At 35.5% G+C, this 23,880-nt stretch overlaps 1 protein-coding gene across 3 annotated transcripts in view; it reads right to left on the bottom strand.

The window, feature by feature from the left end:
• Positions 1-23,880, bottom strand: part of SPATA6 (spermatogenesis associated 6) — a 143,401-nt gene that overhangs the window by 29,957 nt on the left and 89,564 nt on the right. The window contains exons 10-12 of one of the 3 annotated variants that reach the window (XM_047873116.1): positions 16,318-16,502; positions 11,701-11,800; positions 9,113-9,149 (exon numbers count right to left, since the gene is read on the bottom strand). In XM_047873116.1, coding sequence (XP_047729072.1) covers positions 9,135-9,149; positions 11,701-11,800; positions 16,318-16,502 — 300 coding nt within the window. In that variant the 3' untranslated portion in view covers positions 9,113-9,134. Of the gene's footprint in view, positions 1-9,112; positions 9,150-11,700; positions 11,801-16,317; positions 16,503-23,880 lie in introns of those variants that run through there. The other 2 variants (XM_047873115.1, XM_047873113.1) reach the window with 2 other exon arrangements.

The raw sequence follows: 23,880 nt of genomic DNA, 5'->3' as shown, positions 1-23,880 counted from the left end.
GAAGAACAATGGCATTATTTATTTATGCTTTTTATTCTTATACTTAATCATATAGTGTGCCACAGGTTTTTTTTTACTTTTATATTTATTTATTGGTTTATTAAATAATCATTGGATTATATAAGTTCCTTATGGGCAGGAAATCTGATTTCATGAAAAAGACCCCCAGTGCTGTGCATAGTGCCAGACACACAGCATGCCGGTATTTGGTGGAAAAAGCTCGATTATACCATATGAATTAACACAGGCGGAAAAATATGACTAATTTTAAGAGCTTGTGTTCAGGCCACTCTTAGTGTAAAGCAATTTAAGATATTGACATTAGTGCCAAGTTTAAGCCAACATGAGCAACTTTACTGCATATATATTGTTTTTGTTTAAAGGCATTAGGAAGCTGCTTAAACAGTGGTATGAACAGTGCCACTAGTACTTCTGAGAGAAGAGGTGAACTGAAGGTCTGCAGCTCTGCAGCTGGTGTTTTCCTGGGGGCATTTGTGTTCTGAGCATAGAACAAAAATGTTGGGAATCGATGCTTTGTTCAACCACAGGTCCACTCCTGGAGCACAAAGAAACCAGCAGGATTTTGGCAGTCTTACGACGCTAGATGTACAAAACTAAAAGCCTGAGAGGCCAAAATCCATTGAGACATGATGGGTGCAAAACCAAGCTAACTGTTCCCTCAAGACACTAGCAGAATGTGTGAAACAGTGCAGGATAAAAGGACAAAAAGCTAAGCAGAAAGTGTTTGAAAAGCAGAAGAGATTTTCTGCTGTCTTGCGTAAGAAGAATTATACATAGTACCCTTTGAGAGGGAAGGGCCTATAATCACACTAGTTCTCAGTTAAAAGCCCAAAGAGCTGAAATTAAGAACTTAAAACAATTGACCCTTGAACATGGGTTTGAGCTGTGTAGGTCCACTTACAATGCAGATTTTTTACAGTACTGTAAATCTATTTTCTCTTCCTTATGATTTTTTTTTTTTTGTTTTCTTAGTTAAGTTTCAGGGGAGTCAAAAAAGTTATATGTAGATTTCTGACTGTGTGAAGGGGGTGTGGTGCCTCTAACCCCCACATTGTTCAAGGATCAACTATACTTTAACTTTTTATTTTTGAATATTTAGATATACAAAACAGTTGAAAGATAAAAGAGTTCTTATACACAGGAACTTCACCCCTCACCCAGGTTGTCTTAATGTTAACATCTTACGTAACCACCATTCATTTTGCAAAACTAAGACATTAACATTGGTACAGTAATTATCTAAACTGAAATTTTATTTGCATTGCACCAGTTTTGCCAGTGATGCACTTCTGTTCCAGGATCCAATACAGGATATCATGTTGCTTTTAGTCATTATTTCTCTATACTCTCTTCTAATCTGTGACAAGTTTCTGTCCTTCCTCATTTCTCTGACCTTGACAGTTTGGAAGAGTACTGGTCAGGAATTTTGTAGGAAGTTTCTCAATTTGATTTTGTCTGATGTTTTTTCATGTTTAGGCCAGGGTTATGGGTTTTGAGGAACAACCCTTCACATTACCTGATATCAAGGAATACAGGATATCAGCATGAGTTAATGATTACTGATGTTAAACTCGATCACTTTGTAAAGGTGGTGTCTTCCAGATATCTCCAAGTTACACTTTCTTTCTATTTTAAAAACAAATCATTAAGTTTAGCCCACCCTCAAAGGAAGAGGAATTAAGCTCCACCTCCTGGAGGGGGCAGTATCCTCAATTATTATTTACAAATCTTCTGTAAGGAAGATGTGTCCATTTTCATCCTTGGTCATTCATTGTTTCGCTTATGTCAATATATACTCATGGATATTTATTTTATTCTTTGGGTCATAATCCAAATATTGGTATTTATTTTGTTGCTCAAATTATTCTGACAACGGCCACAGGGACTTAAGATTGGCTCCTGTGTTCTTCTTATATGCCCCTATTCTCCTCACTCACTCCCCTCAGCCTTTTCTTTTTTTAAGCAATTCCTCACTTCCCATACTACAAGATGTTCCATCCTAATCTTGTGTTTTCCCTGTCCTAGCCCCAGAATCAGCTATTTCTCTAAGAGTCCTGATAACTTTTATTGAGTGTAGGTATTTAGAAACCAAGATCTGGAAGCTGGGTGTGCTCACTGCTATTGGATTGTCACTCCTTTTAGGCCCTTTTGGAGGGCAAAACTGGGAACCATGGATGTGTATTAACCCAAATATACAATCAGCTCTGTATTTCTGAACCAATCTCTCTCTATATATTAAAATAAACATGAATTAAACTGTTATTTTAGACAACAAATAACATCATGCAGTTCATTCCACCCCTCACCCACCTTGTTTCTTTGTCACTTATTTTCTGACACTGAAAAACCTGGCTATCTTTATCTATGATATATTTACTTACTTGTCCAACTCTCATATATATATGTAAAGTCTTTTCATAATTGCTAATCCAATACCCTGTATAAAACACACTTATCTAGTAAAATGGGGGTTAGCAAACTTCAACTCCCAGGCTAATTCTGACCCTTTGTCTGTTTTGGTAAGGCCTTAAGATAAAAGTAATTTTTACCTTTAAAAATTTTTTTTAAATGTAAATCCAAGTTAGTTAACATATAGTGTAATAATGGTTTCAGAAGAATTTAGTGGTTCATCACTTACATATAATACCTAATGCTCATCCCAACAAGTGCCCTCCTTAATGCCCATTACCCATTTAGCCCATACCCCTACCCAACACCCCTCCAGCAACCTTCAGTTTGTTCTCTGTATTTAAGTCTCTTATGGTTTGCCTCCCTCTCTCTTTTTATCTTATTCTTCCTTCCCTTCCCCTATGTTCATCTTGTTTCTTAAATTCCACATGAATGAAATCATACGATATCTATCTTTCTCCAACTGACTTTTTTCGCTTAACATAATACATTCTAGTTCCATCCAGGTTGTTGCAGATGGCAAGATTTCATTCTTTTTGATCGCCAAGTAATAGGCTGTTGTATATATACACCAAATCTTCATCCACTCATCAGTTGATGGACATTTGGGCTCTTTGCATTATTTGACTATTATTGATAGTGCTGCTATAAACATTGGGGTGCATGTGCCCCTTTGAATCAGCACTCCTGTATCCTTTGGACAAATTCCTAGTAGTGCAATTGCTAGATAACAGGGTAGTTCTATTTAATTTTTTGAGGAACCTCCATACTATTCTCCAGAGTGGCTGCAGCAGTTTGCATTCCTACCAGCAGTGCAAAAAGTATTTCCTTTTCTCCACATCCCTGCCAATGCCTATTGTTTCCTGAATTGTTCATTTTAGCCACGCTGACAGGTGTGAGGTGGTATCTCACTGTGATTTTGATTTGTATTTCCCTGATGATGAGTGATGTCAACACATTTTCATGTGTCTGTCTGCCATATGGATGTCTTCTTTGTCTGTTCATGTCTTCTGCCATTGCTTCACTGGATTATTTGGTTTTTGGGTGTTGAGTTGGATAAGTTCTTTATAGATCTTCAATATTAACTCTTTATCCAATGTCACTTGCAAATATTGTCTCCCATTCTGTTGGTTGCCTTTTAGTTGATTATTTCCTTCACTATGCAGAAGACTTCAATCTTGATGAAGTCCCAATAGTTAATGCTTGCTTTTGTTTCCCTTGCCTCTGGAGACATGTCTAATAAGAAGATGCTGTGGCCGAGGTCACAGAGGTTGTTGCCTGTTTTCCCCTCTAGGATTTTGATGGTTTCCTGTCTTAAATTTAGGTCTTTCATCCATTTTGAGTTTATTTTTGTGTATGGTATAAGAAAGTGGCCCAGGTTCATTCTTCTGCATGTTGCTGTCCAGTTTTCCTAACACCATTTACTAAATAGATTGTCTTTTTTCCACTGGATATACTTTCCTGCTTTGTCAAAGATTAGTTGGCCATACATTTATGGGTCCATTTCTGGGTTCTCTATTCTGTTCCATTCATCTATGTGTCTTTTCTTATGCCAGTACCATACTGTCTTGATGATTACAGCTTTGTAATACAGCTTGAAGTCTGGAATTGTGATGCCTCCAGCTTTGGTTTTCTTTTTAAACACTACGTTGGCTATTCAGGGTCTTTTCTGGTCCCATACAAATTTTAGAATTTTTGTGCTAGCCTGTGAAGAATGCTGGTGCTATTTTTATAGAGATTGCATTGAATGTGTAGATTGCTTTGGGTAGTATTGACATTTTAACAGTATTTGTTCTTCCGATCCATAAGCATGGAATGTCTTTCCATTTCTTTATGTCTTCTTCAATTTCTTTCATAAGCTTTGTATAGTTTTGAGTACAGATCTTTTACCTCTTTGGTTAGGCTTATTCCTATGTTATTTTATTTTATTTTTTTTAAAAAGGTTTTTTTAATGTTTATTTATTATTGAGAGACAGAAAGAGACAGAGCATGAGCATGGGAAGGGCAGAGAGAGGAGACACAGAATCTGAAGGAGGCTCCAGGCTCTGAGCTGTCAGCACACAGCCCAACATGGGGCTCAAACCCAACAAACCCCAAGATCATGACCTGAGCCAAAGTCAGATGCTTAACCAACTGAGCCACCCAGGTGCCCCTCCTAGGTTATTTTATGGGTTTTTTGGTGCAATTGTAAATGGGACCAATTCCTTGATTTCTCTTGCTGCTGCTTAATTACTGGTGTATATAAATGCAACCGATTTCTGTACACTGATTTTATATCCTGCAACTTTGCTGAATTCATGTATCAGTTCTAACAATTTTTGGTGTAGTCTTTTGGGTTTTCCATGTAGATTATCATGTTGTCTGGGAAGAGTGAAAGTTTGACTTCTTCCTGGCCAGTCTGTATGCCTTTTATTTCTTTTTGTTGTCTGATTGCTGAGGCCAGGACTTCCATAACTATGTTGAACAACACTGGTGAGAGTAGACAACCCTGTCATGTTCCTGACCTTAGCAGGAAAGCTCTCAGTTTTTCCCCATTGAGGGTGATATTAGCTGTCAGTATTTTGTATATGGCCCTTATGATCTAGAGGTATATTCCTTCTATCCCTACTTTCTTAATTTTTACCTTTTTAAATGGGAGGGGGAGAGGTTTCATGAATATCATATGAAATTCACATTTTAGTGCACATGGATAAAGTTTTACTGAAATACAGACACATTCACCTGTTTACCTATTGCCTATGTGTGCTTTAGTGCTACAACAGCAGAACTGAGTCATGTGACAGGGACCCTATGGTACCAAAAATATTTACTCTCTGGCCCTTTGCAGAAAATGTTTGCAAATCCCTGCAAAAGAATACAGTAATTAGTTCTTTTTATCTGTAGCCTCACAGCTTTTTTACTTAGCAAACTGAATTTAAGACTCTCCATGTTGTTGTATGAATTTATAGCTCACTCTTTTTTATTGCTGAGTTATATTCCCCATTGAGTGGCTGTACCATAGTTTGTTCATCATTTGCTTTTGAGGAGCATATAGATTGTTTCTAATTTGGGATAATTATGAATAAATTTTCTATAAACATTCACATATAGGTCTTTGTGTGAATGTAAGTTTTCAGTTAATTTGGGTAAATACTTTAAAGTAGGATTGCTAGGTCATATAAGTGTATTTAACCTTATACAAAACTGCCAAACTATCCTGTAGGTGTATCATTGGGCATTCCCACTAGCACTGAATGAGAATTCCTGTTGCTCCATATCCTTGACAGCATTTACTAGTCTAAGTTTTTTTGGGTTTTTGCTTCAGTTTAACAATTCTAATAGATGGTAGTGGTATCTCACTGCAGTTTTAATTTGCATTTTAAATAATATTTAAAAAACTTATTTTGAGAGAAAGAGGGCACATTAGTGGGGAAAGGGAAGAGAGAGAGGGGGAGAATCCAAGCTGACAGTGCAGAGCCCAATCTGGGGCTTGATCCCATGAACTGTGAGATAGTGACCAGAGATGAAACCAAAAGTCCAAAACATAACCTACTGAGCCACCCAGGTACCCCTTAATTTGTATTTCTATGACTATCGAGCATCTTTTCATATGTTTATTTAGTGAAATGTATGTTCAGATATATTGACCATTTTAAATTGGGTTCTTGATTTTCTTATTACGGAGTTTGAAGAAGATTTTTTTTTTTTAATTCTGGATGCAAGTCCTTAATTATAGATGTGATTTGAAAATATTTTCATCTAGACTGTGGCTTGTCATTCTATTCTCTTTAACAGTAACTTTCACAGACCAAACATTTTTAATTTTAATGAAGTTTAATTTATCAATTTTTTTAATGGGTGTGTTTGGAGTCATATCTTAAAAGTAATTTCCAAATATGAATAATTAGATTTTCTACCATGTTTTAGGTTTCTGATCTATTTTCAAATGTGTATTTTTATAATCCAGAACCATGCATTGAAAAGACAACAAATGCAAAGTCTCTGTTTTACTGACTTTGCACTTTTACCAAAACTCAGTTGACAATATTTATGCGGATCTTCTTCTGGCGTATGTATTCTGTTCTTTTGACATGTGTGTCTACTATTTAGTCAATACCATACTGTCTTCACTGTTGTGCTTTACAGTAAGTCTTTTTAAAAAAATTTTTTAATTTTTTTTTTTTTTCCCAAGAGAGACAGAGCATGAGCAGGGGAGGGGCAGAAAGAGAGGGAGACACAGAATCTGAAACAGACTCCAGGCTCTGAGCTGTCAGCACAAAGCCCAATGCAAGGCTCAAATTCACAAACTGTGAGATCATGACCTCAGTTGAAGTCTAATGCTCAACCAACTGAGCCACCCAGGCGCCCCTGCTTTACAGTAAGTCTTAGAATTAGGTAGTGGGTCCTCCAACTTTGTTCTTCTTCAGAACTGTTTTTGGTTTTTCAATTTCCTTTGCCCTTCTATATACAATTTAGAATCAGTTTGTCAATTTCTATTAAAAAGTTTGATGGGGGGGCGCCTGGGTGGCGCAGTCGGTTAAGCGTCCAACTTCAGCCAGGTCACGATCTCGCGGTCCGTGAGTTCGAGCCCCGCGTCGGGCTCTGGGCTGATGGCTCAGAGCCTGGAGCCTCTTTCTGATTCTGTGTCTCCCTCTCTCTCTGCCCCTCCCCCGTTCATGCTCTGTCTCTCTCTGTCCCAAAAATAAAATTAAAACGTTGAAAAAAAAATTAAAAAAAAAAAAAGTTTGATAGGGTTTTGATTATGATTGAACTGAATCCAGAGATCAAATTGGGGAAAACTGACATCTTCATTTTGAGTTCTCCAATCTGTGAACATGGGCTATATCTCCACTTAGTTCTATCTTCTTTGATTGCTGTCAACAGCATTATGTAGTTTTCAGAATGCAAACACTGAACATATTTTGTTAGAATTATACATAAACACTTGAATTTTAATGCTATTGTAAGTGGTATGGATTTTCTAATTTAAAATACCAATTATTCATTGCTGGTATATAGGGAAAAAATGGGCTTTCTTTCTATTTTGTGATCTTGCTAAACTTACTTTTTAATTCTGGGAGCTTTCCTGGAGATCCTGTGGAATTTCCTGCAAACCATATCCTCTGCAAACATAAGGGTTTTTTTCTTACTTTCCAACCTATATCCATTTCATTTCCTTTTCCTTCCTGCATTGTCTAAGACTCCCATTATGATGTTAAATGAATGGTAAGAGAGGGCATCCTTGTTTCTGAATTTAGGGGAAAACATTCAGTCTTTCATCCATAAGCATAACGTTAGTTGTAGGTTTTCAAAGATGCTCTTTATTAGGTTGAGGAAGTTCCCTTCTACCTCAACTTTACTGAGACTTTTTATCAAGAACAGAGTTGGATTTTGTTGGATATTTTTTCTGTGCTTATTGAAATGACATACAGAAGAAATAACCTTTTTCTTATCTACCCTGTCAATAGGATGAATTTATATTGCATTTCTAGAATGAGACCACTTGATTATGATGTACTTTCATTTTTAGATACTGCTAGATTTGATCTGCTAATACGTTGTTGAGGATTTCTGCATATATGTTCATGAAGATTTTGGTCTATATTTTTCTTTTCTTATTATGTCATTGACACTAGGGTAAATGTTGACCTCATAAAATGACTTAGGAAGTTTTCCTCCTTCTACTTTCTGTCTCATAAGACTAGTATTATGTTTTCCTTAAAGGTTCGGTAGAATTCACCAGAGAAACCAACTGGGCCTGGTGTTTTCTTTTATGTAAGATTCTTAACTTCAAATTCAATTTATTTAATAGATATATAACTATTGAGATTATCTATTTCTTCTTGAGTTAGTTTTGGTATTTTATGCCTCTCAAAAAATTCTTGAAAGTTAATGTCTTTCAAAAAGTTTCAAATAGTTTTAACATCAATGTAACCACAGAGACAGGATTACCAAACCAGAGGACGTTTCTTTTTTTAAAAATTTTTTTTAATGTTTATGTTTGAGAGACAGAGAGAGACAGAGTGTGAGCAGGTGAGGGGCAGAGAGAGAGGGAGACACAGAATCTGAAGCAGGCTCCAGGCTCCAACCTGTCAGCACAGAGCCCGACACTGGGCTCGGACTCACGAACTGTGAGATCATGACATGAGCGAAGTCGGACATTTAACCAACTGAGCCACCCAGATGCCCCACTAGAGGACATTTCTAAAGAAAATATCAAACTAGAGAGAGAGAGAGAGGAAAAGAAAAAAGAATTAAAAATATCAAAATAAGCATAAGATATATATGAGATACAGTCTAAAAATCTTATATAACTGGGAGTCCAGAAGAACGGGAAACAGATAATGGGGCAGAAGCAATGTTGAAAGAAATAATGGCTACAGGTTTTCTGAAACTGATGAAAAATATCAACCTACAAATTTAGGAAGCTCTGAAAACTTAACATAGATTAACCTAAGAATACCACATCTAGGTATATAATGGTAAAATTACTAAACACAAAGTGGAAGAGTGAATTTTAAATATAACGGGAGTAGGAGGAGAAATACCTACATTACTTCAAAAGCGTGGGAGCTGACTTTTCAAGACATAAAAGAAGCCAGATGATGATGGAATAGCTTCTTTAAAATGACAAAGAGGGTTGCCTGGGTGGCTCAGTGGCTTTGGATCCTGGAGCCTGCTTTGGATTCTGTGTCTCCCTGTCTCTCTCTTTGCCTCTCCCCCACTCATGCTGTCTCTCTCTGAAAAATAAACGTTAAATAAATAAATAAATAAATAAATAAATAAATAAAAGAGAAGAAAATAACTACTAACCTAGAGTTTTATATCCAGTAAAACCATCCCACATAAAAGTGAAAACAAGATGTTTTCAAACAAAATCAGAATTCACAGCCAGGAGAATGTCATGAAAGAAGTATTAAAGGATGCTCTTCAGGTAGAATGAAAATGACTCTAGAATCCATATGGGAACATGGAATTGCAGGAAAGAATGAAGAATAATACAACAGATAAATAAGTGATTAGTATGAATAAACATCATATAAACAAAATTAATTTCTTGTGTGTTTTATACATGTAGAATTAAAGTACAAAATTAAAATGCAAAAATATGAAAAAAAGGGGATGGGTTAAATGTTTTTAGGCCCCAATACTGGTAGGGAGGTGAACAAAAAATAATTTGTCAAGTGTGCAAGCTGAAATCTCCAGGGCAGCCAATAATAGAAGAGTTAGAAAATGAATTAACAAGTTAATAAAAAGGAAAATAAGTTATAAAAATGCTTGCTAATTCCAACCAAAGACAATCAATCTACATAAAAATCCTAGATTTTAATTCTTCAAAAACAAAAACAAAACGTGCTACTCACAATATATACACTTTAAATACAATGATAAAAAGAAAAAAGAAAAAAATATATACCATTCATAGACTAGCCAAAATAAAGCCATTCTAACTATACAAATATCAGATAAAATGTACTACCCTCAAGCAAGGAGATGAATAGGGGCATTCACAATAAAAGGCTCATATCACAGTCTGAAGTCTATATCCAACCAATGACACAGCTTCAAAATATATAAAATTAATAAAACTAGAAAGAAATGTGGAGGCTTAAACCTTTCTTGGGATTTGAGATCTATCTACCATGATACAGAAAAAATAATTTTAACCAGAACATACATTTAAATGTGAAAAAAAAAAACCCAAAAACCCATTAGAGGAAAACATAGGAGAAAGTCTCGAAGTACACAAAATTTCTAAAAATGCTGATCAACAAATTAAAAATAATGAAATAGATTCATTAGGATCAAGAATTTTTTTTCATCAAAGATGTCACTAAGAAAATAAAAATATGAGGCATAGAGTGAGAAAAGACAATTACAAAATATATATCTAAGAATTCATATCAAGGATCTATGTGGAACTCTGAACAAAAAACCAAAAGGAGACAATTCAGTACAAAAATTCACAAATAACCTGAACAAGCATTCACAAAAGAGAATATCCAATGGCCAATAAACATATACATTAGTCATCAGGAAATAGCAAATTAAAACCATTATATGATAAACTACCTCTTACCAAATGCCAAAAGGAAAACTTACATAAGCACATACACACACACATCAATCAAGTAGCAGTGAGGATGTGCAGCAAGTACAACTCTCACACACAGGTAGTTAAAATCACTTGAAAAATTCTTTTGACAGCACCTTCTAGGGCTGAGTGTACACACAGCCCATGACTGGGCAATTCCAAATAAGAATACATACTCAATACAATGATACCTTCATTGCATCATTGTATTCTATATACGCATCAAGGTATACATACAATGCTTATAGCAGCTTTATAAGAGCCCAAACCAGAAACAACCCAAATGTCCATTAACAGAGGAATGAATAAATCAACAGTAGTAGCTTCATAAAATAAAATACTGTATAGCAGCAAAAGTGAAGAACTGTTTCTAAATATAACAAGATGTCTGTAGCGCACGATAGTCTGAATTGCAAAATCAAAGTGAAACAAGTCAGAGAAAAAAGTACATACTGAAGGATGTCACTTATATAAAAATTAAAACACATAAGACTAATCTTGCCATTAGAACTTAGGATAATGTTTACCCTTGAAGTGGCAGCAGCTAAGAGGAAATGCGAGAGACAGGAAATGTCAGATTCCCAACATGACACTCATGATAAATGATTGTTTTTTAAACTGCTGGAACAAAAAAATCACAAAAAGAATGCACTGTAATTATTTCCCAGCTGCCCGTCATATATATGTTTATTTGCCTTACCTCAGAAAATATTCTCATATTGATGGTCTCTAATATTAAACCCAGTAAACCTGACTGGCTCTTTTCCTCTTTTAAATAACATAAAAATCAGCTGGGAAGCTTCTTCAAAATAATTATTTCTCACCCCACCTCCCCTCATTCTACCATTTAGAATACAATCTATTTGCAAGAAATGGAATTGTTTTATACTGGGCCATAAAACAAGAGCCCCCATACTTGGAAGGCAATAAAATAATTATCATAAAGTCACTACTTACTACGAGATGTGATCAATAACACTGTTTAGAGGTCAGATGATGTCAAACATTTTGCACAATGACTCAGGTCAAGAGGAAGTTAGAGATGTTGCCTTTAGCAAAACCACTGACTTCCATCAAATGGAGGTTGTATCTTTTTTTCTTCTCTTTCAGTGATTAACTATTACAGGTTTAAGCATCTGGAGTGGTTCTCTTGCCCAATTAGAAAAGGCCTTCAAGAGGAAATTTTAGAAACTAACATATAAATGTCTTTGATGAGCCTGATGTGATTTCAAGACATTTTTTACCCGGTCATGGATCTCATCGCAGTTTGAAGGTGAACACCAATCAGAATGGAATCTGTAGGCATAAAAAACAAAGGTGACTTGTAGCCAGAGGGAGAGAAAGAAATCTGTCCAAATGCCAGACACCAAAAGTCATTGTTTTTTCTTATCCCGGTGTGATGACACAGAAAGATTTAAATAGCATATTTTCTTCTTTGACCAAAGATGAGAGGCAGATGTAAAATCAGGCACTGATTCTCCACGGAAATATTACGCCTTCATAATATGTGCAATAAGCAGTAATAATAACGTTTGATGTGAATTAGGGAGAGCACACCTAAGTAGTTAATCATTTTAATGATTTCCATACACAATTCTTTAGAGCTTTATCTCTAAATAAAGATACAGATCTGCAGATTAGAACAATAATTCCATGTATAGTGCCTTTAAAATTAGTTCTTATTTTCCAGTAATTTAATCACACTCTCTTAAATTATATGGATAAAATGCCTTTATGTATACAGAACAATAAAACTAATTTTATGAAATGAAACAAAATGTTCAAATAGATGAAAATATTATTTAGAATGCAATCATGCTCTTACTCCTTCAGAAGATAGGGGGGTATCAAAATTGAAGGATTCCCTCTCAGCACAGATATCAATCACTTCTCTAGTCTCTCCTATAAATGTGCTTTTTAAGTGAATATTGTAAAAGGAAAGGAAAATGAGACTTTTATGAAAATCTGAGTTTTGGAGTTAAAGAAGAAATAAAACAACCATTCCTCTTTCTTATTCCCGCTCAAACTCAAAACTGGCATTAGTATTCTGAAGTTACTTTATTTTATACAAGTAATAATGAAAATTTCCAGATCCATCTGATTATAATTCATCTATACGAAGTGTTATTGATAATTCCTTCATAAAGGAATGGGTACTAAAATGCTACTAGATTGCTTACATCTTTGCCTTTTTTTCCTCCTAACTTATTCTTACAAAGTTACAATTTTATATATTTACACAAGGTATAAACTCTTTAGCAGGATAAATGATTTACATAACCTGTTTTAAAGAATGTAATCGCTAATGGATGATCAACTATATCTAAATTTTCATCTCCCATATTTGTAAAAGGAAGTGTTATTGAAGCTACACAAATATATGGCCAACTTTGTTATATTTGCTACATATGCAACACATCTTGAAAATCTGAGATCCAAATGTGCAGTTCCAACAGGGTGTCTTCAGTGTGCTATGAGAGGGTCCACTAGTCTGTGCTGTGGTATAAGAAATGACTGCCTAACAATCTTTAACTTCATTTACAAAATTCAAAACGGTAAGCATGATTAAAAAGAGTATCAGCTCCTTTTTAATTAAATTTGCTAGTATTTCTTAGTCTGTTTTTAGTAATAACTTTACAGCCTAATACAAATTATAAGTCATAATATTAATATTTATACTTTGAGGAGAAAACTGTTTCTGAAATGTAAGACTTATAATAAAGATTGAAACCATTTTATGTGTGTTAACTCTACCGAAGATATTTTTTAAATGGGCTTCAAGCAAAAGGCACCTTCACTATAAATAAAGAAATTTATTTGCTTACAGTCACTAATAAGCGTTTTATTTTTGAGAGAGAGAGAAACAGAGAGAGAGAGTATACGGCACGCAGGGGATGGGCACAGAAAAAGGGAGAGAAAGAATCCCAAGCAGGCTCTGCACTGACAGCATAGAGCCTGACACAGGGCTTGATCCCACGAACCGTAAGATCATGACCTGAGCCAAAATGAAGAGTCAGACACTTAACTGACAGAGCTACCCAGGAGCCCCACTAATAGTTTTTGAAAGTCTGTTTATTCATACACATGATTTAGGAGTCAACACTTCACAGAAATCTTAAAGGAAAACTTATTTCGTCTTAATGAATATTTAACCCAGGTAACTTCTATAGCTTTATGTTTTGTCATGCTCCCAATTTTGCCTGGGACATACAATCTATTTTTACATCAGTTTAAATTGTTTATTGATTCTGTTGGATTTTATAAATGCCCTGTAAGTATATTGTTCAGTAATCTAAAAGACCCATTATCAGAGAATGTCTTATATTTAAAGGTGTGGTACTGAGTGTGCTAAAAAGAACAAAATGTTTTTGTTCCTAGTAATATGTCTTAAAGACATTTTATTTTCCTTTATAACCAAATCTAAATCTTTTGCAAAACAGACACTCAAAGTAGAAGTGTTCCACCTTAGCAAAAGTAAAAAAGTTTATCTACCCTAAAAGAGTACCCTAATAAAGTTTTATTACTTTACTTAGATGAATTTAAAACTGAATTGCTATTATATTATTTTAAAAGCACCTCAACCTTGCTCTAGTCATGTAGGTAATGTTTAATATTAGAACCACTCATTTCCTTGTAGCAAAGACCTTACTGCATCTTACTACCAAGCATCAGAATAGATGTGTAAATGCCACTTGCTACGGGAAGCCATCACCTGCACTGGGATATGAAAAAGGGACAGTTGAGTTTAGCTGTCTTCAGTGAAGAATTTTTGAATACAGCCTCAGTGACGAATTTGTCAACTTGGAAAAACAGACTTCAAAAGCCGGGATGAAATTAGACCTCAGGATACAATTACACAAGACTAAAATTTATATTGTACTACAGTGGTAGACAACTGGAGAGTTCTGCAAAATCTGTGAAAAAGCAGCAAAATAAAACAATATTCATAAAAACATTTCCAAGGAGATACAGATAAAAAATGTCTTGAAAACCTACAGAGATGGCAAAGAACCTAATCAACAAAACCACAAGTGCTTAATTCTGAAAGTCAGCAAAAAGAGAGTATCTGAACATCTGACCACTGGAGCAGATGTGGAAATTAAAGTCCCCTGGCAACTGCGACACAGGTTACCAGTCTTCAGCAGAAAAATCTCTCTTCAAGACTTTCTCTGGAACTTTTTTTTTTTCAACGTTTATTTATTTTTGGGACAGAGAGAGACAGAGCATGAACGGGGGAGGGGCAGAGAGAGAGGGAGACACAGAATCGGAAACAGGCTCCAGGCTCTGAGCCATCAGCCCAGAGCCCGACGCGGGGCTCGAACTCACGGACCGCGAGATCGTGACCTGGCTGAAGTCGGACGCTTAACCGACTGCGCCACCCAGGCGCCCCTCTCTGGAACTTTTAAAGCCTATAGAAACATAGGTACATATCTCTCTATATAAACATGGAGATATATCTTTTTATCTATCCATCTGTCTGTGAACTCGATGATCCCACAGGCATCATTCCAAAGATAAGAGGCAACATTAAGCAAAATGCCCTATCTCAGGGTCTCCAGCAGACCTCCATACATCCATTTGAACGTTTATAGGGCTAATGGGGAAAGAAATCTATCTGTTTAGAATAGGGACTTTTTTTTCTTTCAGAATAAGGATGTTTTAATACAGCTTCCAAACTGATACACTCTTGCTCAAACCATCAGTTTTGAGATGAACTTTTGACAGACTATACAGTTAGTGTAAATTTTACCAATTAATGTCTGGTGGTCATAATATGCTATACAAACTGGGTGTGCTACTTCAGATTTTTGACACCACCTAAAGATAGATTTCATTTCCATGTTGTTGATAGAATGTGTGGCTTTCAAATTTCTTTTCTTTTTTTTTTAATATGAAATTCATTGTCAAATTGGTTTCCATACAACACCCAGTGCTGATCACAACAGGTGTCCTCAATGCCCATCACCCATTTTCCCCTCCCTCCCACCCCCATCAACCTTTAGTTTATTCTCAGTTTTTGAGTCTCTTATGGTTTGCCTCCCTCCCACTCTTACTTTTTTCTTCACTTCTCCTCCCCCATGATCTTCTGTTAAGTTGCAAGGACCATGAGGCATTCAAATTTCTATAAAAGTTTTAAACTACCGAGGGTAGGGTTGTTTTTTGTTTTTTTTTTCTCAATTTATGACAACTGTTTTCTATGTTACTATTAGTGAGTGAGGCAATGAATTTCCAATTTGAATTCAACAACAACAAAAACAGATAAAGAGGAATTATTTCTTTCACATTCAAATTATAACAAGTATCTAACTTCAGTTGCCAAAGCTTTTTTAGAAGGAGGGCTGGAATTTTTACATGATTAAAATTCTCTTGGGGAGTTGGGGAGAGGTTATTTGAGGAAAATAAATACCATATACCAACAATATATAGCAGCATCATTATCACTAAAAGGAAAGTATAACCTATGCTATTTTTATACATAAGCCATGCCTATAATGTTAAATCCCTATGGATCTATTGAAAATAAACCATCATGCACTATTTTTCACTTTTAAAAACCATAGTATTGAATTAGGGTTAAAGTGATCCTAATTAATAAACCCATTAATAGTTAATAACTCACTTCAAGAGGACTGGGCTCGGGAGAAATATCTAATGCTATGCAATATGTACTATATTCTAAACAAAAACAAGTAAGCCTTTTAAAATCAAATTATACTTGTACAAATAATCAGTTCACATACATTATTTCTGCCTTCTCTTTTCTAATGATGATTATTCAAAAAATCAGTACAGTAGGAAAGACTAAGTATTACCTTTCCCTGAGAGAAGCTCGATTAAGCACAGGACTTGGAGAATGCTTCGGCATTGTTGAGGGTGCTGAATGGACTAGTAGGGTCCTTGCTGAATTCTGGGGCTTGCTACATGACCTTGAGCTTAAATACTCATCACACCTTTCCAAGGAGTCATCGTAGTCTCTCCCATGGGGTGTCCTGATAACCTGTTTAAAAAATTATATTTGTATACACATAATAAATGTGCTATACATTTATTACATACATACACACATATACACACCACCTTAGAACATTTATAAGAATTAAAAAAAAAAAACAAACACGTATAATGCCACAGCCATATATGAAGGTAAATTTTAGAATGTAGCAGTAATCGTTACCACCATAAGAATAAATATTAGGGGCACCTGGGTGGCTCAGTCAGTTAAGCGCCTGACTTCGACTCAGGTCATGATCTTGCATCTCACGGTCTGTGAGTTCAAGTCCCGCATCAGGCTCTGTGACAGCTCAGAGCCTGGAGCCTGCTTCAGATTCTGTGTCTCCCTCTCTCTCTGCCCCTCCCCCACTCATGCTCTGTCTTTCTCAAAAATATATAAACATTAAAAAAAATATTAAATACATCTAGATTGTTCATTCCACGTCTAAAATTTACAATTATCAATTCCAAAGGCTTTTGAGTAGTGGTAGGGTAAAGATAGGGGTGTATATATAAAACAAAGGACAATACACAGAAACTAATGACAGCCTAGTTTAGCTATCAGGCCAATCAGAACAGAATTCTACCCTAATACTCATTCATTGATTCATTTGTTCTGAGGACAGACAAATGAATGAATCCGGATAAAAACATTATATAACTACCTTTATATGAGGAACTTATATTCTAGTAAAGTTTACATACTACTATGGAGAGGGAGTTTTAAACACACACCCTAAGATAAATAGGTAAAATACATAGTATATTAAAGGATGGTGAATAGCATAAGAAGAAAATAAAGCAGGAAAGGAGATAAGAGGTACTGATGGGTGGTGTGGGAGGGGTATATAAGGAAGGAGATGCAATTTTATTTTATTTCATTTCATTTCACTTTATTTTATTTTATTACTTATTTGAGAGAGAGAGAGCATGAGAGAGAGCAGGGGAGGGACAGAAAAAGAGAGAAAGAGAGAATCCCAGCAAGTTCCACATTGCCAGTGTGAAGAATGAAAAAGGGCTCGATTTCATGAAATGAACGTGAGATCATGACCTGAGCCAAAATCAAGAATCAGACACTTAACCTATTGAGCCACCCAGGCATCCCAGGAGCTGCAATTTGAAATAAGATAATCAAGGGGGACCTCACGGAGAAAGAGAATATCTTAGTAAAGACCTAAGGAGTAAAGGCCTGAAGATCTTACTAAAGACCACAAGACCTAAGTCATGGGGACATCTGTGGGAAGATCATTCCAGAAGGAGAGAAAAATAAACACAAAGATCCTGTGGGATGGGGTGGAAAGCACACCTGATGTATTAGAAATAGCAAGGAAGGGGCAACTGGGTGGCTCAGGTAGTTAAGCATCCAACTTCGGCTCAGGTCATGATCTCACAATTCATGAGTTTGAGCCCCACGTTGGGCTCTGTGCTGACAGCTCAGAGCCTGGAGCCTGGAGCCTGTCTTCGAATTCTATGTCTCCCTCTCTCTCTGTCCCTCCCCTGCTTGTACTGTCTCTCTCTCTCTCTCAAAAAATAAATGAAAAAAAAAAAAAAAACTTAAAGAATTAAAAAAAAAAAAAAGAAATAGCAAGGAAACCAATAGGGCTGAACTAAATAGTAGGTAATGAGGTCAAAAAGGTAGTTTTAAGGATTTGGGATTCTATGCTGTAACTTTTTTTTTTTTTTAAATAAGATCTCACTGGCTACTTTGTTAAGAACTGTCTATAGAGTGGCAGAGACAGGGAAATCAGCTAGGAAATGATTATAACAAAATATGGAAAAGGATGCTGGCTTGAATAAGAATGATACCAATGGAGGTGAAAAGTGATCAGATTGAAAAGGCATTTGAAAGATAGGGCCAACAGGATTCGCTAATGGACTGGATGTCAAAGATAACACCAGTTTTTTGGCCTAATCAACCAGAAGAATTGGGTTTATATGATTTAGTTACACCCTTCCAACTGGACGGATAGAAGAGTAAATATTAGGAGCCTGTTTCTGCACATGTTGAGCTGCTTATACCTATTAATTTATTAATCACCCAACATATTAGAGTAGAATTCAGGAGAAGAGTCCAGGATAAAGATATAAATGGTATTTAAAGATAGGGCACTAGGTGATATCACCAAGGAAGTGAGCATAAGTAGAAAGAAGAATACATCTGAAGACAGAGCCCTGGGGAATACTCCACTACTGAAAGGCTGAGAAGATAGCAAGGAAACATCAGACTGAGGAGTGGGCAGCGAAGAAGGGGAAGAAACAGGAGAATGTGTGGTCAGTTGAAGAATGCATTTCAAGTAAGGGGAGTAACTAACTAAGTTAAATATGCTGATAAATCAAATTGGAAAAGACTGAGAATGGAACTTTGGATTTTAGCAATTGGAGAGTCATCAGTAACATCAACAAGAGTAGCACTGATGGAGTGATGGGAGTGATAATCTGGAGTTGAGTTCAAGAGAGAATGAGAGAGAGAAATTGCACTCATTTAATAAATATTTAATCTCCAGTCATTATTTTAAGTGTTGGGACTACAACAGTGAACACAACTAAGTCCCTGCCTTTATGAGCAAATGTTCTAGCAGTACTATTTGGTAAATATCTGGCCTTTAAGAAAGATACCTTATATTTCTCAGACTTATTCCCCTCATATGTAAAGTAAATAATCACTATCTTACATATTTTCCATAATTTAAAGTATGTTATAGAACATTTAGGTGTGTGAATTAGTTATACAATAAATATAAGTCATTTATTATTAAAACACCAGTCCAACACAACTTTTTGCTTCAATACTACCACAATTTTCACTGCTTTCCAGAATTAGAGCAACATATGGTGACTCAGCAATCAGCTAAGAGAACCAAGCTTTCATCCCAGAACCAAACAGCACATGGTTCAAACGGCTCAGTTACAGTCCCAAATAACTGACCAAGAAATATATGATCTAGATTGAATAAAAATTGGAAATTATTTCAATGTTAGTTGTTCACATAAAGTAAAAGCACAGTGAATGTCAAAAACAAGATCAAAGATGTCCGTAGTCAACAAATGTTAAGCATATATGTGAAGAGACTGATAGGAAAGAAAAAAAGTGCTGTAATGCTGTTTCTAGAATTCTATCCAAATATGAGTCTCTTGGCTTATGGTACAGATTATTTTCTCTTCATTAACTTCAATGCCAACTGAGTCATGTTGGTTCGCAGACCACTTCATTTTTCTTTTTCCTTTTTTTTTTTTTTTACTAAATTTTCTCCCCAAACTAGTCAGCAATATTTTAAACACAGCCATGTTCCTCTATTTATAAGAATATTCACTGACAATCTCTTGCACCACATGTTAGCTAATACTCATATCTAGAAAGGTATAGGGGTTTGAACTTACAATCCAGATGAGATGGGGCATAAACACAAAGATAACTGACAAGATAACCTGCATCAAATACATCATAATGACAATACAGAAGGATATTCAAAGATTTTGGTCTAAATGATGGAAGTCTCATGGAGAAGGTGGGACTGGAATCAAGGCCATTAGTAGAGAAAAGGAGAAAGGGCAGTCAGAATGGGGGAAAAGGCACAAGGCAAGAGGACCACAGATGACAATAACTTGGCTATCTCTATAGGAAACTAATAGGAGAGACAGTATCTTAGAGGTGGAAAGGAGCACATTGTAGAGAAACTTAAGTGCTGTAACTCAATACTATTCAACATTTTTTAAGCATATTCTATGTATCAAGTACTAAACAAGGGAGGAGACAACAATCACAAATAAATGTAACAGAAGACCTCAAAGAAGTTATAATCCACGAGGGCAGACATGAAAAAACAATGATAAAATAATGAGGAAGGAAATTAGAACTGAATAGATATATAATAAGTGTGCCATCGGACCACAGCTAGGATATATTCTTTCCATGGAATTACAGCAAACATTTGTTTGGTAAAGTTTTATATCTGCATGGGGGACTAAAGGTATAATGAGGGAGTAAGTCTTGGATAAGAATCCATTTCAAACTTTCAATCTTAAGCCTTAGCTTAAGACATTTCCATAGCTCTTGTGAGTTTTCCATAGGTTACTTATTTACTTCAAAACCACATGGAATATTATCTCTTTGGCTCATTACAGAAGAGTTCCATCTCTTGGACAATTCTTCAAGAACACTGGCTTACAGTCCAAAGACCTGGGTTCAAATCCCTACCAATTATGTGACCCTGAGCAGGTCATTTCTTTCCAAGCTTTAGTTTCCTTATATACAAACTGGGGAAATAACCTTGCAGATTTGCCACAAAAATGTGGTAAAATTGTGAAAACACAAAGCAGAGGGTTTAGTTTATGAAGAATAATAGTTATTTCCTCTGTTTACAGTAATCTTCATATTTCAGCAAAAAGACTTTTTTTCTTTTTCTTTTTACATTTATGGAAATCTTTAAATGTCTGTTCTAAGATCTCCAGTATGTAACAATTCCAATATTACAAATGTTAAAATGTATCGAGATAAAAAATCTAGTATTTTTAAACCACTCTAAAACTGTTACAAGTAGAAAAGTTTCATACACAAAATTCATTGTAATTCCATATATGCAATTATACAAATGACACACTTCTCAAATTTGTGATATATAATGGTTTGGTTATACCATACTTATGAAATAAGATTCCTGAAAAGTTGTTTACATTATAAGCTGATAAGTCATATTTATGGCCATAAAATTTTATGGGAACTTCAAGGTCCAATTAATAGAAGGAATAATTAACTACTGAGTATAATGGGAAACAGGAAATCACTTATCCAACAAGCATCTGTTGAACTGACTTAATGCCTGGTATAAACACCACGTTCTAAAACTTCTTCTTTGTCATGGAGCATAAAATTTAAGAAACAAATACAAATAATTCTAATGGAATTAGCTGGGAAGTAGTTGAGACGAAGGATTGTAGGAGGAAAGTGCAGTATAGGTACTACTTTTAGGATGATAAGAAGAAAGTATGGTTCTCATTCAAAAGAGAGAGAAGCAATTTCTCAGTTTTGCCAAGAACATTCCTTAGTGAATCCTATTTCAAGTGAATAATCAATTCCTATCTTACCCAGTTTAAAAATCCATATGCTCAGCTATCTGGATTGGTTTTAGAAAGATATACTTTCTTTACACTGGAGAGAATTCAAGAAATTCCAAAATAATGCAATGAAAATCGTAAGTAATTCCTAAATAGACCAATCCTTGTGTGTATGTGTGTGTATGGAGGGTTCCCTTCTTAGACCACCGTTCTGTGCATTTATATAAATAACTTGTTTAATCGCCACAACAACCTTATGAAATATTTTGATTCTGTCCACTTCATAGGAGAGGAAACTGAAGCAAAGTTAAATAGCTATTAAGTGAGGGGGTCTCAGGCTAGTGACACATGAGAGATCTACGGCAGATCTCTCAAGTGGAAAACTCCAGAGCCCAAGCCTCCCAGGATGCCTGAAAGGAAAGTCTCACAGAAGATGGTCTCACAATCTGATTTACTAACAACCCAAACTACAGACCTCAGGAACAAACTGACAAACTGTTCTCAAAGAAGAAAGAAGGCATACCCAATTAATTTTATGATGTGATCATAATAATGCTACCAAACCACTCAGGGAAAGTAGAAGGGGAATTACAGACCACCCTCACTAGAAACCATATGTGGGAAAAGTGTTAAATAAAATATTAACAAATTAAATTCAGTAATGTTAAAAATATATCTATAACATGACCAAGTTGGGTTTATTCAAAGAATACAAAGATAGGTGAGCATTAGAAAATCTATTAATTCACTACGAAAAAAATCAGTATCAATCAATAGATGCTGAAAAAAATCCGTTTGATAATATTCAACATCCATTCATAATTAAAAAATATTCTTTGCAAACAAGAAATCTCAAAAGGAACTTAGTTAACTTGCCAAAGGATATTTAACAAAAATCTACTGCAAATAACATTCATAGGTGTGAAACCTCAGACATGATCCTATCTATCAAAGACAGGATCAAGACAAGAAAACACAGTATTAGGCTATGCTGCGGTAGCAAATTAAATTTGAAAATCAGTGGCTTAACATAATAAAGGTTCATTTTTCCCCGTGCTTTATGGTAACAGAGGTTAGCAAGAAAAATTACACCTCACAAAAACTGTCTAAGGACTGTTTTGATGAGACACACTGAGCAACTTATAGCTGTATGATCTAGAACGTGAGGCCTCATTGTCACTGAAACAAGAGAGGGTTCAGATGGAAGGGATCCACATAATTTTCATTCATAGCCCATCGGCTAGAGTAGGTCCTAAATAACTGCAAAAGGGCTTGAAAAGCTGGAAGAGGATACGAACAGCCAATAAGCAGTAACTGTCCCTGCCACGTCCCCTATCACCACTTTTATTCACACTGTACTGAAGATATTAGAAAGTTAAGACAAAGAAATATTTCGAATGGCATAAATAAAATTCATTTCGCAAATGATAGTTTCTTCTATTAAAAAATTCAAGAATATCTATGACAAAAATGTTATACAAAATCAGCTTCAAACCTATATATCAGTAAAACACAAAAAATGTAGTTTACATTACATTCCTATTTACAGTAGGAACCAAAACTATAAGGTTTCTAGGAATAAATCTAACTATGTGTAACAGATTAATGGAAAAGCATACATATCTTTACTGAGACACGTGAGAACTGAGACCACCTGCATTCACATGGCTTAAATATCAGATCTAAGAACTGAGACCCACCTACCTCAATGTGACTTTACCATGAGTTCAAGGAAATTCTTGCCCAAGAAAACAATGCTACAAACCAGTAAATACCATCATTTGCTTCAAGACATTCCCATAAATCATTTACCTGAACAAACAGTCTGCTCAATCATCAATCAGCTCCCTTCTTGAAACAACAGATTCTTAATCTGGGCAAATAATTCCCTTCTCGGAAGAAAAGATCACTCAACTGGACAAATCCTTCCTTATCAAATCAAGTGTTTACTTATCAAGACTCGCTTTAAGAACCCAATCTTTGTGTTCATTAATCCCAAACTTTTATATCACAAACTTTGTCAATTAGATTCCCTCATTAAAAGCCCTACCTTAAAACACTGGAGCTCAGACCCCAAAACCCTATACATATCTGCCCCTAACCTTCTCCTTTCAGAGACACTACTCAGACTGTCCAAGTGGTGGCGCTACCTTAAAGCATTATGTCAGAAACTCAGCTCTGCTTGGTATCAACAGATTATTTAGTTATTCTGGTGGTTTTGGTGAGTTGGCAGTTGACAATCCTAACAGTCTACTAAGATATAAATAGACACCCACATGCTGCCACAGCTAAAACCTTCAACTTAGAAACTGTACTCTTCTGAGACTTCGTGA

The sequence above is a fragment of the Prionailurus viverrinus genome, chromosome C1 (assembly GCF_022837055.1).
Source record: "Prionailurus viverrinus isolate Anna chromosome C1, UM_Priviv_1.0, whole genome shotgun sequence".
Lineage (NCBI taxonomy): Eukaryota > Metazoa > Chordata > Mammalia > Carnivora > Felidae > Prionailurus > Prionailurus viverrinus.
Note: the sequence above shows the minus strand (reverse complement) of the source record. Positions and strands in the feature narration are given on the sequence as shown.